The sequence below is a fragment of the Podarcis tiliguerta genome (genome assembly GCF_965153285.1).
Source record: "Podarcis tiliguerta genome assembly, chromosome: 11".
In the NCBI taxonomy this organism is placed as follows: Eukaryota; Metazoa; Chordata; class Lepidosauria; order Squamata; family Lacertidae; genus Podarcis; species Podarcis tiliguerta.
The window spans coordinates 63,173,977-63,192,331 of record NC_139544.1 but is presented as its reverse complement, the minus strand read 5'-3'; the positions used below and the strand labels follow the sequence as shown (position 1 = coordinate 63,192,331).

The 18,355-nt window shown below is 49.5% G+C and overlaps 1 protein-coding gene across 2 annotated transcripts; it reads left to right on the top strand.

Moving 5' to 3' along the window:
- The first annotated feature begins 789 nt into the window (after positions 1-789).
- LOC310659490 (B-cell differentiation antigen CD72-like) lies at positions 790-12,587 on the top strand. 2 transcript variants are annotated; one of them, XM_083403129.1, is made up of 7 exons: positions 792-1,104; positions 1,198-1,287; positions 5,543-5,632; positions 7,179-7,586; positions 8,738-8,913; positions 9,745-9,824; positions 11,246-12,587. In XM_083403129.1, exons 1-7 carry the CDS (start codon positions 1,035-1,037, stop codon positions 11,376-11,378), a joined length of 1,047 nt encoding a protein of 348 aa, XP_083259255.1. In that variant the 5' UTR covers positions 792-1,034; the 3' UTR covers positions 11,379-12,587. The 2 variants fall into 2 exon arrangements, with proteins under 2 accessions (XP_083259254.1, XP_083259255.1); XM_083403128.1 differs by having other exon boundaries at positions 790-1,287.
- Positions 12,588-18,355: the final 5,768 nt, after the last annotated feature.

Sequence of the window (18,355 nt, the reverse complement as noted above, 5' to 3'; positions counted from 1 at the left end):
CCACAGGGGAGAGCAGAGTGCAGGGTGGGGACCAAAGGTGGTCAAACTACCCCAGAAGGAGCAGGACATGTCCCCCACCAGAGGTCCTACCCCTTCCCTAGCACCTCAACAGTAGGATGAAGCAGCAGCAGAAGAGGGGGAAAGGCCAATGCTACACTCGGCTGCATCCACAGAAGTCTCGTGTCCTGATCCAGGTAACAGTAACTGCTGTCTCCTGCCTTGGTGAGACTCTGCCTGCAGTCCTGAGCATCCCGGTTTAAGGAGAATAAGGACAAGCTGGAAGGTGCGCAGAGGAGGCAACCAAGAGGATCACGGGTGTGGAAACCAAGCCTGATGAGGAACGGTTGAAGGAGCTGGGGATGCTTAGCCTGGAAAAAAGGAGACTGAGAGCCATCCTCAAATATCTCAAGGGCTGTCACATGGAAGAGGGAACAAGCTTGTTTCCTGCTGCCCCGGAGGGGGGGACCCGAAGCAATGGGTTCAATGATAGAAAAGGAGGTTTTTAAACAGAAGCTGGGTGGCTGTGGTGCCTGCATTGCTGGGGGTCAGACTAGATGATCCTTGGGCTCCCTCCCAAGCCTACAAGTCTATGATTCTATGATTCATCTCTGGGCCTCAGACTAATTCACTGGACCGGGAGGGGGCCTGGATCTGCGGGGGGGGGCAGCAGGGGGGATGTCCAGGTTCCGCTGACGGGACAACACACCCTGCAGGGGAAGCCCCTTCCATCCGCCTGTGACGCTGACTTGCCCGATTACGAGAAGGAGCAAAGGGGAAAGAGGAAGCCATGCTCTGATGCGCCGCTGTGCGCCGAGGGGGCCATGCAGCTGGCCTGGGTCCCTTGAGGAGATTGCAGGGGAGGGGGAAGGTAGGACTTATATTTTCATACACTGCAGGAAGTCTCTCACATTTCACTTTCTTTAATTTGCCACCACTTTCCTCTTTTTTCTGCAGAGAGCCCAGGAGGTCCCCCCCCCACAGCCCAGCCTCTCTCGTTGCCACTAGTCCAGGTGAGAGAGGACCCCCCCCCCAGGATGTCACAGGGTGTGACCTACGCTGACCTGCGGTTCGTGAGGACCCCTCCGGAGAAGAGCCAGGAGAAAGGTACACAGAGACAACTGGCCCCAATCCCCTCAGCAGTGTCCCCCTCCGGGTCCCCCCCCCCCTCCGTGACTCACCCCTCGGCTCCTCTTCCAGACCCCAGCGAGGGAGAGCTGACCTATGAGAACGTCCAGGGCCCCCCCTGCCAGGGGGAGAGGAATCCCACCCCCACCGAGGGCACGAAAGGTGAGTGCCGGCCTTGTCCTTTTTCATATATATTGGTTTTACATAAATTTATACATTATAACTTTAACCATTTCAAAACATAAAATGAAAAGGTTCTTTTGAACCTTCGGACTCCCCCCCGCCCCATGGCTTCCATTCCCAAAGAAAATGTTTTTTGTTTTTTCTTTTTCTGCATCTATTTTCTGTTATCTATCTGTTGCATATTCATAGTTTCCAAAGTTCATTGCACATTATAAGTGTCATCCTTGCCAATAGTTTTAACTGTTTACAGTGGTCTTTTAAGTATGTTAAAAATTATTCCAGTCTTTTAGGAATACATGATCTTCCTGGTTTCTGATCTTTCCCAATTAGCCATCTCTACATATTCCATCAACTTGGTCTGACATTCTTCTCTGGTTCTCTGTCTTCCATCTCGGGGATAGAAGCGTTCTCGCTGCCGTCCTTGCGTACATGAAAAGTCTTTTGTCTTCTTTTGGTATCTCTTCACCTATTATACCTAACAAAAAAGCTTCTGGTTTTTTAACAAAAGTTTTCTTAAACATTTTCTTTAACTTGTCATTATATACCAGAAAGCTTTTATCACTCCACAGGACCACCACAGATGGTAGAAGGCATCCTCTTTCCCTTCACAATTCCAGCACAAATTTGAGCTAGTTCTATACATTTTAGCAAATTTTGTTGCTGTTTAGTCATTTAGTTGTGCCCGCCTCTTTGTGACCCCCTGGATCAGAGCACGCCAGGCACCCCTGTCTTCCACTGCCTCCCACAGTTTGGTCAGACTCATGTTGGTAGCTTCGAGAACACTGTCCCACCATCTCGTCCTCTGTCGTCCTCTTCTCCTTGTGCCCTCCATCTTTCCCAGCATCAGGGTCTTTTCCAGGGAGTCTTCTCTTCTCATGAGGTGGCCAAAGTATTGGAACCTCAGCTTCAGGATCTGTCCTTCCAGTGAGCACTCAGGGCTGATTTCCTTCAGAATGGAGAGGTTGGATCTTCTTGCAGTCCATGGGACTCTCAAGTGTCCTCCAGCACCAGAATTCAAAAGCATCCATTCTTCGGCCATCAGCCTTCTTTATGGTCCAACTCTCACTTCCATACATCACTACTGGGAAAACCATGGCTTTAACTATACAGACCTTTGTTGGCAAGGTGATGTCTCTGCTTTTTAAGTGCTGTCTAGGTTTGTCATTGCTTTTCTCCCAAGAAGCAGGTGTCTTTTAATTTCATGACTGCCGTCACCATCTGCAGTGATCATGGAGCCCAATAAATTAAAATCTCTCACTTCCTCCATTTCTTCCCCTTCTATTTAAATACCAATGGTGCATCATTTTCATATCATTTTCCTTCAACGAACAGCAAGCAGCAAATTTTAAATCCTCTTTCCATAACTTTTCCCATGATGAAAATTGGATATTATATTCGAAATCTCTTGCGTGTATCATCACTGCCTTAACTACTTCATCTTTTGTAAACCATTCTGATAGTAATTTGTACATTTTTGAAAGTAGCTTCACATCATTTGAGTTCTGGCCAGGTCCTAACCCACCTGCATCCTCCACTGGAGCCAACAGGCATTTTGAACATACAAGGAAAAGGTTTAAACCTGCCCTCAAGGTCTGTCCCTTAACTCCCACCTGAAGGCCACTTATCAGTCGGTCCCTCCTCGCCACCTGCCAGATTCCAGCAGGGGAATCTTCTCAGGGTCTTCTGAGCATAATCCCACATTCCCCATGACCTGAGAACATCAGGCGCCACCAAACATCTAATCGCCTGGGCCACTTTCCCCGCTGATGCCTCTCCTCAGTGGATCCTGGCCACCTTGGGATCTACCAGGAACACACTCCAGTTCCCTCATGGCTGGGGGGGGGGGATTCTCTGAAAGGTCCCTCACTTCTGAAAGGTAAGGACCCTGTTTCTCTTTCAAAAGAGGACCCCTTTGATAACAACTGGGGGCCTTGCAGCCACAGAACTGACAGAGGCTGGGTTTCTCCCACTGAAGCAAAAAGCTCCATCAACCCCAAAAGGGCTCTTTCAGGTGTTTTGCAGAAGTTTTTTTTTTTAGAAAAAACCCACACATTTCTCAGAAATCCTCTGAAAATGTAGGCTTCTCAAAACCGTTTTTCTGAAAAAACCACATTGGTTTCTTATCTTCCTCATCCTCTGCACTCACGGCAAGGAACCCATTAATATAGGTCAATAATACTACCCTGTATTGAAACATCACATCTTAGGTAGGACAATTTAAGTGCTCAAAAGAACCTCGGGTGAATCTGCGACTTTAACCAAAGAATTCTGTGTATGGTTCTTAGCGTTCTCTTGTTTCTCAAAGGCCTTAATAAAGGGAGACACAGCAAACCTCAAACAGGCAATGCAGGCATCACAGCTAAAGAATCCCCTACAGGTGGCCAACTCCCTGCAGTGGAGGAATCTTTCACCCTATGCTGCTTGAACCCAGGACCGTGAGGTTAAGAGCCTCAGGCTCTGCCAACTGAGCTCCCACTACTATTCGGCAGGCGCTGTGCAAACACTCGCTGCCCAGGAAGCTCACAAACTGTGCACCTAATTATATCTTTGCTTTTTTTTCCCCTTGCTGGATTGGGGCCCTCCTGGAGCAGTTTCTACTGCTTAATATTGTTATGAGTTTGTGGAAGGAAGGGGGTAGGCAGTTGTTAAACTAGAAGCCAGGCTAGCTTCCTGTGTCAAGGGGATTGCCTGGGTGAGCAGCTATTAAGAGAACAAAGGAAATGGTGCTCCCTCAGTTTTTTTGTTTGTTTTAATTTAATTTAGCCCCACATTTCTATCTTAGCTTCTCTATCCCCTACACCCTTTCACCCTCCACTAAAAGCCACAGAGAGGATTCAGGAGTCCTGTTAATGGCAGTTGCTCAATATTCCCACCACCAGGAAAGCAGCCGCCACCTCCACTGCGGCAAGAAACAGTGGGATGAAAAGAAAGAAGACATTGTTCTCTCCTAACTACCCTTCAGTGTTGAGCTGTTTTGAGGAAGGCAGAGTTTGACCGCATCTGGCTTGGGTTATGGTGCCTGAAAAGACACCACTATGCTTTGATGTCCTGGCCATTTCACAAAAAGATGGGGTTGCACAGGCTCTGACAACCTCACTGGGATCTTCGCTGTCATCATGAACAAGAACAAACTCAAGGCACCGAGTCTCCTCTTCATAACACCTGATGGGCTTAGGACCCTCAGGATCTACTGGGCCAGAAGCACAAAGGATTGGAGACCATTGCAAACCATTTAACTCACAAAGTGGAACCAGTAAAACGCCCAAAATGTTACACATGATACAAACTGTTCAGCTTTCACTAATCAGTGTAATTGGCTGACCCCCCACCTCCCTCAGTTCAAAGATAGGACAAAGCCTCAGTTTAGAGTTAAAGGGGGCAGTCCTGTGTCTTAGAAGGAAAGCAGCAAACTTGTTGTTGTAAGTTAAGAGCATTACTATTAGCAATAGCTCACAGCTTCTACAGCCTACATACCCTATACTGTGGTAGGGGCATTTAAAATGAGAGTTGCCATAGCGATCCATAGTTAAAAGCAGAACTCAACAGGTTTGGGGTCTTCCTAAAAAAAAGTTCAGCAACATTTGGTGTGTCCTGGTTTTTCCTTTTTGAAAGCTGGTTGGCACTCAGCAAGTAAAACTTACAGCCCTTTATAGCATCATGATCACCAACAAACCAGGCAGTTCTAGGGCTGGGGAAATTCCTAGCCCGTTTAAGGGGAGTCTTTAGGGTTCAGTCTTGAGGCTTCCAGAAAGGAGACTTCTGTGTTTAGAATGCTTTTCATCCTGAGATTTTGTACCTCCAGATTTTCAGACTTAAGAAGGGCTCCCAAAGAGGCTTTAATTTCATGAACTTTTTACTCAAATTAACACTGGACCCTTTTCAACTATGCAGAATATAAATCTGGGGGGAATCTTGGGGTTTCCGCAGCCATTCCACCAGTCTGACTTGGGGCAGTGGCTCTCCTCATCTTGGGGTGTTTGGGCTCTGCATGAGAGGGGCCCCCTGCTGAACAAGAGGAGAGAGGACCCCACAGGAGCCTGCTCCTTCCCCCACAAATGCCTACGCACGGGATTGGCCACAGTTGCAGCAAAGCTTGCTGGGCCCTGGCAGGGAACTGGGGGCTGCACTCAGTTCCCTGTCTCCACACAGCCCTCCCTCCGGGATCAGGCTTCCGTTGAGGGTTGACCCCTTCCCACAGGAACCCCAAACTGACCCCACTGAGTTTCTCTTCCAGAGTCGGACCGTCGGACCTGGTACACCATCCTGGCATTGTTGGCCGTCTGCCTCTTCCTTCTTTCCACCGCCATAGGACTGGGGGTCCGATGTGAGTAGTGGGTGCCCCCTGCCCAAGCCTATTGACCTGATAAATGGGGGAGGGGGAAAATGTCTGTGAACCACCCTGAGGTCTTTTGATAAAGGGCAGCACATACATTTAATAAATAAAATATAATAAGTGTCGCAGGCATTTGCTGCAGAGCTTACCCTGGAGCCTGGGCTCAGAGAGGGTCTGCCTGGAGCCCTCCAGGTAGTGTTAAACTCCAGTTCCCACCAGTCCCAACCTGCATGGTCAGTGGTCAGGTTCAAGGGGAGCTGGAGCCTCACGTCGGGAGAGTACCTCACTGTCTCCTCAGATGTGTTGTTGTTGTTGTTGTTGAGTCGTTTAGTGGTGTCTGACTCTTTGTGACCCCACAGACCAGAGCATGCCAGGCACTCCTGTCTTCCACTGCCCTCCTCATGTTGGTAGCCTCGAGAACACGGCCCCACCATCTCATCCCCTTCTCCTTGTGCCCTCCATCTTTCCCAACATCAGGGTCTTTTCCAGGGAATCTTCTCTTCTCATGAGGTGGCCAAAGTCTTGGAGCCTCCGTGTCAGGATCTGTCCTTCCAGTGAGCACTCAGGGCTGATTTCCTTCAGAATGGAGAGGTTTGATCTTCTTGCAGTCCATGGGACTCTCAAGCACCGTAATTCAAAACTCCCCTGATGTAAACCCCCCATTTGTATTGTTACCGGAAAAATCCGAGGGCTCCCTTGAACAAAAACAAAGACACCAACCAGGATAACTTGGAGCAAAACAGCAGCCTGTAGGCTTGGCCTTTATTGAACTGTTGCAACAGGGTGTTCCCCTCACTTGCAGGAGAGAGGAAAGACACAGAAAAAATGGTGTGCAAGGTCTTATAAAGACTTTTGAAATTCCCATCCTGTAGATCAAGACCACCCCCAGAAACATCATGCATACATCACAGAAAGGAGGGGTTGAGGGAGGAGTTGTGGTGGTAACCAGAGTGTCCTGTCACCTGGCTGGTTCCCCCTTTCCCCCTCCCTATGAGTCACTTCCAGGAGACAAAGGGGAGTTTGCAGATCCCTGCCCCCAAAGGGAAGAACTGATTATTGTCCTTTGTTCCAGTCCGTGTTGAATCCACTCGTGTATGCAGTCTGTTGTGTAGTTGATGGTCTTCTGTCTAGGACCATCAGGGTTGGCATAGCAACTGGGCAGGGCTCCTGTGGATGTGCTGCTATGCTCAAGGGATTATGGTGGCCTGTATCAAACCTTCCCCATTTTGTAGTCCTTCCTTCATGGAGTAAAACAAAAGTGGAACTGTGCAGATCCGATGTATGGTTGATTTTCTATGAATTTATAACAGAAGTGTAGCGTATGTGGTGTGTGAGTGTGAGTGTGTGTGAAGTTTGTAGAAACTGAATGATTGGGGGGGGGGGATTCCTGCTACAGTATATCTCTGAGCAGCCTGCCTTTGGGCACCCACAGTGGAGCCTGGCTCCCCTCTGCCATGCTGCCTGCCTGGCACCTGAAGCTCCCTCCTCCTCCTCCTCCTCCTCCTCCTCTCATGTTGCCCCTGCTTGTGCTCTGCAGACTGGCAGGTCTCACGGCAGCTGCAGCAGGCGAATGAAGATGGCAGTGCCCTGGAACGGAGAATGGGCTCCCAGGAGGGCAGCCTGGCCCAGACCCAGGCCCAGCTGGAAGAGGCCCAGGAGGAGCTCCACTCCACCAACGGGACCCTCTGGAGCTGCCTGGCTGCCGGGAACAGGACGCAGGAGCAGCTGAGGCAAGCCAACCAGAGCCTGATGCTCACGCTGCAGGAGAAGGAGAAGCTGCAGCAGGAGAAGGAGGAGCTACAACGGGATAAGGAAGAGCTGGAACAGGAGAAAGAGCAGCAGCAAGAGGACAAAGCAAGGCTGCAGGAGGAGAAGGAGACCGTTCAGCAGCAGTTGGAGGAGATGGGGGGAAAACTGGAGCTACTTATAACTTGCCAACAGAAGGGTATGTCCGTTGCATTCAGATCAGGAGGCTGTCTGGGCTGGCCAGGCTCCCTGCGCACCGTATTCTATCACCTCCTCTCAGCTGGTGGAAGAGGATTGCGATCATACAGGGCAGGGTGGCCCAACCTCTCAGAGCACGGGGGCTGCAAGAGTACACACTGAATTAGATTTCCATACTGTATATTAAGGTATTCACAATATAATCAATATTTTTTAATGTACACAATTACAGTTGTACTTTGGATCTCTAACGCCTTGGCTCCCAAACAAATCGGCTCCCAAACGATCGAAACCCAGAAGTGAGTGTTCTGGTTTTTGAACGTTTTTCAGAAACCAAACGTCCAACATGGCTTACGCAGTTTCCAATTGGCTGCAAGCTTTGGTTTCCGAACGTTTTGGAAGTCGAACGGAACAGATTCTGTTTGACTTCCAAGGTACGACTGTAATATGTTTAATTAAATATATATAATTAAATACACATTTAATACACACTCAATAGATTTAATGTATTTATTTATTTATGAAACAAATAAATAGAAATACAAATAAAATACACAAGTATTTCCTGGTTGCTGGGCAGGGCAGGATTCAGGCAGCTGATGAAAGGAGGAACAGCAGCTAGGAAGGGTCTGGCCCAGCCGGCTTAGGAGCCCGGTCAGCAAGGAGCCCTTGCCTCTGGCACAGCACACTGGCCTTTGCCCCCAAGTGCCACGCCAGCCAGGGCACTTGCTGCAGACCCCACCCCCACCTTCACACGCAGAGAGGCAGGTCCTATGGAGGCCAGGACCCCCTGCTCCAGCCTCTCCACGGGATTCCTGTGCAGGCGGCACTATGTCTCTGATGGCACCTGCAGACACAGCCAGGAGCACCTGCAGACTCCCTGGCAGGGGCCCTGACACTCCTTGCCCACCTGCCAAAGCCCTGGCTCTGTGAAAAGTGTCCCCTCCCCCATCCAGCCTGAGACTCACTTCTCTTTGGTGTGGGCACCATGATCCACGTCACCCACGACACCCCCTCTCCCTCTCATAGACTCTCAGCCCATGGACTGGGGACAGGCACGTCCCCACCAGAGTGCGTCCCATCCTAAGTTAGCCTGAGACCACATGGCTTTCAGCTGAACACCTTCCCTTGACCTTCCCTTGCCTTCTCCAGTTTGCTGTCCCCGAGGATGGAAGTTATTCGGGTGGAAATGCCTGTGGATTTCACCTTCATGGGAAATGAAGAGTTGGGACAATAGCCAGGAAGCCTGCAAGTCGAAATCATCTCAGCTGCTTGTTTTAAAGCCCTGGAGTGCAAAACAGCTGTGGGATGCCACAGTCATTGATAAGGTAATACCTTTGGGGTGCCAATGCCTCAGACTTTAAGGAAGGGGGCTGCTGGTGCTGGGGAGTCAAGTCCAGAGTCTAGCAGATCATGAAGAAATATCCACCAGGACAGATAACCCCTTGATTTCTCAGTGCAGATGCAGCCTGCCCCCCATGAACTGGAAGGGGTACCATGGCACATTCTGTGTGGGGTTTGCAGCCATGTTAGCCAAGACTACCAACTTTTATTTTACCATAGCTTAGAAGTATTTATCAGCATACTATATTTGCTGTAAATGCTGCCTGCACTGAAATGTGAGTAAACGGTTTTTTAAAAATAATAATACTAAAAACATGTAATTCAGTCTCTGAAACAGATGTGAACAAGAGGAAGGTCAGCAGACCACAAATAAAAGGGAATAAAAATGTATAACTGCCTTATTCCTAAACTTCAGTAAGCTGTAAAAACATTTAAGTGTTTTATTCTGCTAAAAAGGCTTTACATTCCATTTCCTTTTTTTAATTTCGCCCACACATGTGGGATAGAAGGTTTTAAATTTTAATTTACATAATTAATCCTCAAGCCATGTCTTATACATTCTGGACCTGGTCTTCTTCCAGACCACTCTGCACCAGAGCAAGGTGTGTGCTGGGGTGACCATAGGCCAGAAGCCAACCAGGGCACCTTCCCTATAGCCAGCTAGAGAAAAAGCAAATTTTCCTGTAATCTCTAGTTTCCTGTAGACTCTAATTAACTGTATTAGTTTTTTATATATGAGCCTCTTAAAAAGTGAGAAAGGAAAGTTTCATTGGGAAGGAGGTCTTTCTCCATCAACATTTTATTCTTTCTCCTAGAGTTATCAATACTGGATTGGACTTGGAAAAGTCTGGCAATCAGAACCCTGGAAATGGGTTGATGGTACGGGCTATGAAGGGTGAGTGGAAGAGAGAGGGTCCCTTTGCTACCCATTAAATCAGATTTGCTTGGGCTGAACAGAGCGGAGTTTCTCCTACAGCCACCCCTGGAATCTGCAGCCTTTCCCCTTCTTATAGGGCTTAGCCTCACAAAAACCCACTCTTTACCAATGAAAACAATTCCACAGAAAACCCAAATTGACATTTGCTGTGATTCACGGGTAAAGATCCGGTTTTTCTGATGAAAGCAGCTGGGCAAAAAAGAAAGGTGCGCAGACATGGACTAGGAAGGTACAGACTCTAGAAAGTCTGGATGAGACCATGGAGAGCCAAACCGCTGGTTGCTTAAGCTTAATGTCCTCCACTGAGGAGCAGCAACATGTCTTCACTGTCACAAACTGCTCCTTTCAAGCTCTGCTACCCGAGATCAATCTTCAGGAGAGCCACACGGAGCGCCAGCGGTGGGGAAGCTTTTGCGGCCTGAGGGTTATTTTCCCCATGGGAAACCTTCTTGGGGGACACCTGTCAATGTGGGTGGGCATGGCCAGAGGCAAGATGGACAGAGTCACAGCTAGTAGTACAGGGGGCAACATCAAGCCATGCAAAAGGCGGACTTCTCTGCACCTCCTGGCAAGCAAGAGGCATGGTCAGAGGTCAAGGACATATTCCAGCCAGGCAGAGAAGCTCGGGGACTGGCTGGGGCCGGAGGAGAGCCCTGAGGGCCAGAGAGGGCTTGTTTGCCCTCATGCATCCCAAAATGGCTTCTCGAGTTTCAGAGTTTCCACTGCTTACCTAGAATTGGAAGATGGAAAAGGGAAGGGAGAACTGTTTGCAACCTGCACACTGACGACATCTCAGCCCCAAACTCCCAGAGGCTTCATGTCGAATGGGGGTGGGTGGGGGGACTGATGGACTGGATTGTTTTCTCCCCACCTGCTCACAGGCTAGGTTTTACCAGTACCCACCCCTGTCTCCTGACGTCACAGGGTGTCCTTTTGTTGGCCGCACACATCTTCAGAATCCCCTTTCAAAGATCTGTTTAGTGCAGCAAACAGTTTTTACCTGCCCCATACCTGCTTCATGATGTCACATGACATCATGTCTAGACCTGGCAGAGGCCATGTGGGTCCCTGCAAAGGCTTCTGGACTTCAGCTCCCATCATCCTCAGTCAGTAGGGGAAATGGACAGGGATGAAGGGAACTGAAGCCTAAAAACCTTTGCAGAGCAATACTGTGCTGCTCTGGACTGATCTGGATCCCCCCCCCCCAACAGGCTCCTCCTAAACTGGCCATGTCTGGCTGTTATAACCACCACTGGCCGGTGCAAATGTGGGCAGCTCCACAGAGACTCATTTTGGGGTGACTGGGAGACCTGAGATAACAATGAATGGCGAGGAGGGATTGGGCCTTTTTGCCTTGACAGTCATCTTTGTCTTTCTAGAACTGAACATATTGGGACTTGTAGTCATACAGGCTACTGCATTCAAATGAACCAAGGAGCCCTGGAACAGTGTCAGTGTTCGAATGTAAAGAGATTTATCTGCGAGAAGAAAGCTCGATATCCATGCCCATAGAGAGCTCAGTAGGGCCAGATTATGTGCAGACTCTCTTAAAGATAAAGGTAAAGGGACCCCTGACCATTAGGTCCAGTCATGGCCGACTCTGGGGTTGTGGCGCTCATCTTGCTTTACTGGCCGAGGGAGCCGGCGTTCAGCTTCCAGGTCATGTGGCCAGCAGGACTAAGCCGCTTCTGGTGAACCAGAGCAGCGCACAGAAACACCGTTTACCTTCCCACCAGAGCGGTACCTATTTATCTACTTGCACTTCGTGCTTTCGAACTGCTAGGTTGGCAGGAGCAGGGACCGAGCAACGGGAGCTCACCCCGTCGTGGGGATTCGAACCGCCAACCTTCTGATCAGCAAGCCCAAGGCTCTGTGGTTTAACCCACAGCGCCACCCGCGTCCCTCTTAAATGACCTGAAATCTTTCTCTGCAAAAACAAGAAGTATATTGGGGAGGGGGGAATGACTTTCCAGATTGTTCTTTTTCAGTGTAAATCCTGTAAGTAAATAAACTTCTGTAAACTGTAAACTGCTTGAAATGCGGGAGCTTACCCCTCTGCAAAACCAGTCTGGCAAATATCTGTTAAGCAGAGGGGACCTGTCAGCAGAGCATCTTCTGTATAAACACCGACAACTGGGAAACTCTGGCCTGTGAGCTCTCCAATTGGAGAACAGTCTTTGTCAAAGGTGTCATGGGCTCTGAAGACGCTTGAATTCAGGAGAAACATGCTAAGAGAAAGGTACGTTTGGCCAACCTTCACCGTGATCCACTCCCGCCCAGAAACCAATGTTCCCACTGTGGAAGGACATGTGGATCCAGAATTGGCCTCTACAATCACTTACAGACTCACTGTTAAGACCCTGTTCATGGAAGACAATCTTACTCAGCTATGAGGGGTCGCCAAAGAAGAAGAAAATTGGTGAATGGGATTCAGGAATTAAGGTATTTATTATTTCAAAAGAATTAGCCAGACTGGCCAGATAGGACATACAGCACACAATTATTGGATATCTTGACAGACAGGAGAAAAGCCACAGACTCAAATTTCTGTGGTAGACCCCCTCTTAGTTTGATCCTTTTCGGGTGGTCCTTGGCTAAGGGGCTGGGCAATTTCTAAAGCCTTTAAAAGTTCCTGCACACCTTAGTTCTAGGTCCTCACCTCCTACCAAGGGAGGGGATACTGCTGTTGCAAGAGAATAATAAAGATCTGCCTTGCTTTCACTGGATCCTGCTCATTCTTCTCTGACCAATATCGAACGTGGGGGATTCTTAGTCCCCAAATGGGGAGTTTAGGGATTCCAACCATATTGGGAAGAACAATAAGAGCCATTCAGCAGTTGAATAGACTCCTTTGGACATAGGGGACAACTCCTAGGGGGTTACTTGAGGGGGCTGGGCTCCCACAAAGCTGATGGGCATCTCCATTCAAATGCTGTGTGTGCACTGCATCATGTGATCGATCGTGTGGGGCAGGACCTGGGTCCCTACATTATTTTATTCAAGTTAGCACCCCCGCCCTTGGAAGCTGGTGGACTCTCCTTCACTGGAAGTGGTCAAGGAGAGGTTGGGTGGCCGTCTGCCAGGGATTCTTGAGCTGTGGTTCTTGCATTGCAGCGGCTGGGCTAGATTCCCACTCTACATTCCCATGCTCCACCAACCTCCGTCTCCCCCCACCCAGCTCCCCACTGGCCTGCCCAAGGGGGTGGTCCTGGCTGTTAGCTTCCTCCTCCTCCTCCTCCTCTGCTCATCCTCAGTGTTGCCCCCTTGCAGAACTCATTGAGGGGGACGGATGGGGACTAAATTTTTGTGTTCAATCTCCATTTTTGTGTTCCATTTCCAGTTAATTTGTATTTTTATCTTTATAGGTTTGATGTTATGTTATTAATAACCTTTTCTGTTGAGAGATAGCAAAGTGGATGAAAATAGAAACAAACCAGGAATGCAAGTTGGGGGAAGTCTTGGAGGGGAGGGAGGGAGGAATATATAGTAAACGTTAAGAATTTGAGGTGTATGTAATGAATGAAAATGAAAAATGAATAAAAATTTCAAAAAATAAAAATAAAAATTCTGTGTTCCAGACCCAATGTTAACCTGCAATTGTAAGCCTCTGAGCTGCAGACCTGCTTTGGCCCAGTGACGCTGAGCCTGTCGGGGGCTCCTGGAATTCTCAGTGGCCTCGTGCGCCATCAGCGCCAGCTGCCCAGGGAACGGCCAAACTATGCCAGACACAATGGAGGGAGAGAGACTTCCATTCATTTCCATGCCACTTTCCCACAAAACTGGCCCAAAAGGGATAAAAATGTATCAAAGGACTATCAACAAGCATAACAATGAAGAGAAATTAGGAACAATTTGAAATAATCCTGAAGGCAAGAAGTAACCACTTAGAAAGACCCACGCAACATTGTATGATGCAATCCAGATAAGTTTACGTAATGTAACAGCTTGGGTTCAAACAGGGGCCGGAATAATGCCTGACTCAGAAAGGAAATGGTTGGATCCTATAGAATAGGCATGGTCAAAGGGGCCTAATCCAGCCCACTGGTTGGTTTAATCAGGCATGGCAGTTTATTTCCTGGAGTAAAATCCTAAAAAAAACCCCAATAACTTCAATCCTTAAAAAAGGTCAACAACTTTGGTTGGCCCTTTGGTCGGCCCTCATGGCCCTTCACTTCATCAAGTCTGGCCCTCTTTGAAAAAAGTTTGAGCACCACTGCTGTAGAAGCTCACCCCCAGTGGCTGCTTGCCGAGGCCACTGCCCTGCCCTGCTGGCTAATGCTGGGAGACTAGCATGCATGCCTGCATGGAAATAAATAATAATAATAATAATAATAATTCTATCAGAGAAAATGCCTACCAACTCCAAGGACTTTCATTCCAAGAAAAGCCAATCCCAGGTATGTGTTGTTGGGTCCTCTCCCCCCACCCAAAAAACAACCTCAGCTGTCCTGGATGATGCAGAGGTGGTGCCCAAACTCTGGAACTCCCTCTCTGGGGGAAATATTTAGCAATATTCATTCCCCCCATATACAACATCACTCACAGGCCGTCAACCATGTTGCTTAAACATATCAGATTTTTGCAGTTCACACACACAATCCACATATGACTATGAAATCTTGGGGGGGGGGGGGGTTATAAACACAATCTTTTTGACACATATACAGTGGTACCTCTGGTTGCAAATGGGATCCGTTTTGGAGGCCCGTTCTCAACATGAAAAGAGCGCAACCTGAAGCGCCGTATCTGTGCAGGTGCGCGGTGCAATTTGGTGCTTGTGCGCATGTGCGAAGCGTGATTTAGCGCTTGTGCTGTGTGCATGTGTGAGCGACGAAACACAGAAGTAACCCTTTCCAGTACTTCTGGGTCGCCACGGGACGCAACCTGAAAAAACATAACATGAAGCAAACGTAACATGAGGTATGATTGTAATCCAAAAATGGTTACCACACATCATAGAAAAGACGGGGGCTAGAATTTCTTTGGCTGCATGATTCTAGCACATCAGCTTTTCAGCCAGGGCTATTGCCCATGCTCAATGTTCAAGCCCAAGGCAGTGCGCCATTGCATGGCTGTTTCCGTATCTGCTGCCACAAGGAGGAATCTGCTGCCCCACTTTGTGAGGAAACCGGACCCTGGGCAAGCACCAGGGACCCTGGAATCTCCCACTGCTTGGAGGCTGGAATGGCAGGCGGCAGCAAGACGAAACTCAATTCTTTAAATACCCAAACCCAGAATGGGTAAGCGGAATTGCAAAACTACCACATACATTTGTAAGATCCCGTCTCCCCACATCCCCTCCCACAGGTTGATGTGGCCCCTGGGATCATGTGGGGTATTCACAAGGGGGAAATATCTGGGCTAAGTAAGAGTTTCAAAAGGATTCCCTTCATTGGACCAAACCTGTTTTAAAAGCCTGAAAAGTGTCTTCCGGGGTTTTTTTTAATTTTCTTTCTTTCTTTTTTTTAAATAATAATTTTTATTAATTTACAACAAAACTGTCAGGGAACTGCCATCGGAGGAGGAGGAGGAGGAGGAGGAGCTGAGAAGGCTCCAGGATGATGGCAGAGAAGCCTCCAGCAGAAGGAGGGGTAGCCCGCAAGCTGGGGAAGGAAATCAGCGTAGCACCAGTGGAGAAGGGGAGGAGATAGAGGAAGCGGAGAGGTGGCTCCAAGACTCTGCGCCAGAGACAAGCGGAGAAGGAACCAGTACTCCCTTGCCAGCTGCCACATTGCGAAGGAAGTTGTCACGTAGGGAGAGAGGGAGGAGACTGGGAGTAAAGGAGTTCTTATGCTGGAGAAGGTTTAAGAAACGCCCACTGACGGATTCTGCCAGCGACTGAGGCAGCCACGGGGTAGAGGCTGCTCTGTCAGAAAGGGGTTCAGCCATGCCAGACCACCAGGAGTGAAGGCAATTTACGCACAAGCAATCCCCAGAACCATAACAGCAATCCGTCAGTCCCTTACATTGCTTGTGCGCGGCGTGGAGGAGACATAGCATGAGCGTGACCAAGGGAGCCGGAGCCCCAGAGGGCACAGCTGGAGGACAGAGTCTGCTAGAGAGAAACCGAGACTTGGAACAGAATATAGCTCTCCTAACGGCGAGGCTGGATGAAAGGCGCGCTCAGGATGCACAGGTCAGACCCACCCCCATCGCCAGGAAGGTACCTGGGTTGGTGCAGAAATTTGGGGGGGACCCCCAGGACTATAATGCGTTCAGAACAGAAATAGAATATGCCCTAGATCTGCAGCATGCTGATTTCGCAGACGACTCAGAGAGGGTCGCTTACGTGGTGGGGCACCTTCAGGGCAGGGCTAGAGACTGGATTAGGCCCCTTATGGCCACGCAGAATGCTGCCCTGAAGGATCTCGGGAAGTTCTTCCAAGCCATGGATGCTATGTATTCAAATGAAATAGCACAAAGCGTGACTAGGAGAGAGTTGATGAGATGCAAGCAGGGAAGCCAATCAGTCCGGGAATATTGGTCACGCTTTGCTATGTTAATTCACCGTCTTGGGTGGTCGCTGGACGCGGAGCCGGTTCAAATGCTGTTTGAGGAGGGCCTCTCGGGCAGCGTCAGGGACGAAATGTCAAGGGCACCCCGTCCCCAGAACATGGATCAACTAACCAAAGCTGTGCTTGCCATTGGAGTGCGTCAGGAAGCGCGCGCTCAGGAGAAGCGCGAGGGAAAGGGAGGGGAACGTTGCCTTGACTACCGCATTCCTGACATACCAGGGGAGCTTTCCCAGCCTGGGGATCCGATGGAAGTGGACGGGGGGAGGGCCAGCAGCATTTTGAAGCCCAGGGAAGGTCGGAAGAGAGATTGGAAGGCGGGAAAAAAATGCTTTCTTTGCCAGCAGCCAGGGCACTTTGCCCGGGTCTGTCCTCAGAGGAAACCATGGCCAGGAATGGCTGGAACTGCTGCCAGTGGGGAGGAACAGCCAGAGCCTGAGCAGATGCCGGGAAACGGGAGAGCCTGACTGCCCAGCAAAAGAGAGAGCAGCCAGGCAAATGACCAATAAAAGTTCCCCAACCTGAGCCCCCCAGAGCAGCCATAGCCGTTGAAGTGGTACTAGAACTCCCAAACGGGTACCCAGTCAAGGTGGAAGGGTTGCTGGATTCAGGCAGCTCCTGCAACTTCTTCAGCAGGGATTTTGCCCTAGAGCACCAACTCCATTTATTACCTTTGGACTTTCCCTTGCAAGTGAGCACCATAGATGGGAGGGAGCTTCTGGGAGGTGAAGTGACACACCAGACCCCCCCAATGCGAATGAGGGTGTCCAAGCACACAGAAACCATTGCCTTCCATGTGGCCACGCTAGCGGGACCTCCAATCATACTGGGAATGAGCTGGCTAGCCCTGCATGACCCAGTAGTGTCTTGGCACCAGCAGTCAGTCACTTTTGGATCTACGTACTGCTTGGAGCACTGTTTGGGGGGAGAAAACCCCCGAATGACGGTGGCCAGGGTGGCTGGGCTGGCAGTGGGAACAAAAGGGGAGGTGCCAAGACAATATGCTGACCTAAGGGAGGTATTCAGCGAGAAAGAGGCGGACAAACTACCCCCCCACCGGCCCTTTGACTGCCAAATCAACCTGGTGCCTGGGGCGCAATTACCAGCGGGAAAATTGTATGCCATGTCTGACAAGGAGATGGAGGAGTTGAGGCAGTTTATTGACAAGAATATGAAGAGAGGGTTCATAAGAGAATCAAAGGCGGTAGGGGGCAGTCCAGTGTTCTTTGTGGACAAAAAAGAGACAAACCAGCCCAGATTGGTCGTGGACTATAGGTCGTTGAACTTGATTTCAGAACCAGTGACCTTCCCCATGCCCAGGATTGACGACATTTTAACGCAAGTGAGGCGGGGAAATTTTTTTACCAAACTGGATCTCCGGGGAGCGTACAATCTGATTAGAATAAGGGAAGGGGACGAATGGAAAACCACCATGTTCACCCCCCTGGGGGCCTTTGAGTACTTAGTTATGCCTTTTGGATTACAATCAGGCTCCGCCTGCTTTCAAGCGTTTATGCACCACGTGCTGGGTCCCCTGCTGTTCAAGAATTGTGTGGCTTTCCTGGATGACGTTTTAATCTATTCGGACAATGAGGAGCAACATGTCAGGGACGTCCGGGAAGTGCTAAAGAGACTGCATAAGCATCAGCTGTGGGTTAAGCTGGAAAAGTGCCAGTTCCATGCCAGAGAAGTCGAATTTCTGGGGTACCGGTTGTCGGACAAGGGGCTGGCCATGGACCCGAGCAAGGTGCAGGCGGTGCTGGAGTGGAAGGCACCCAAAACCCGGAAGGACGTCCAGAGATTCCTGGGGTTCAGTAACTTCTACAGGAAGTTCATCAAGAACTTCGCCCACTTGACAGCGCCCATCACCGATTGTCTCAGCAGCAAGAAGAAATTCGTCTGGACAGAAAGCGCCCAGCGGGCCTTTGAAAGGCTGAAGGAGGCATTTGCCTCAGAGGAGCAGCTTCTGCATGTGGA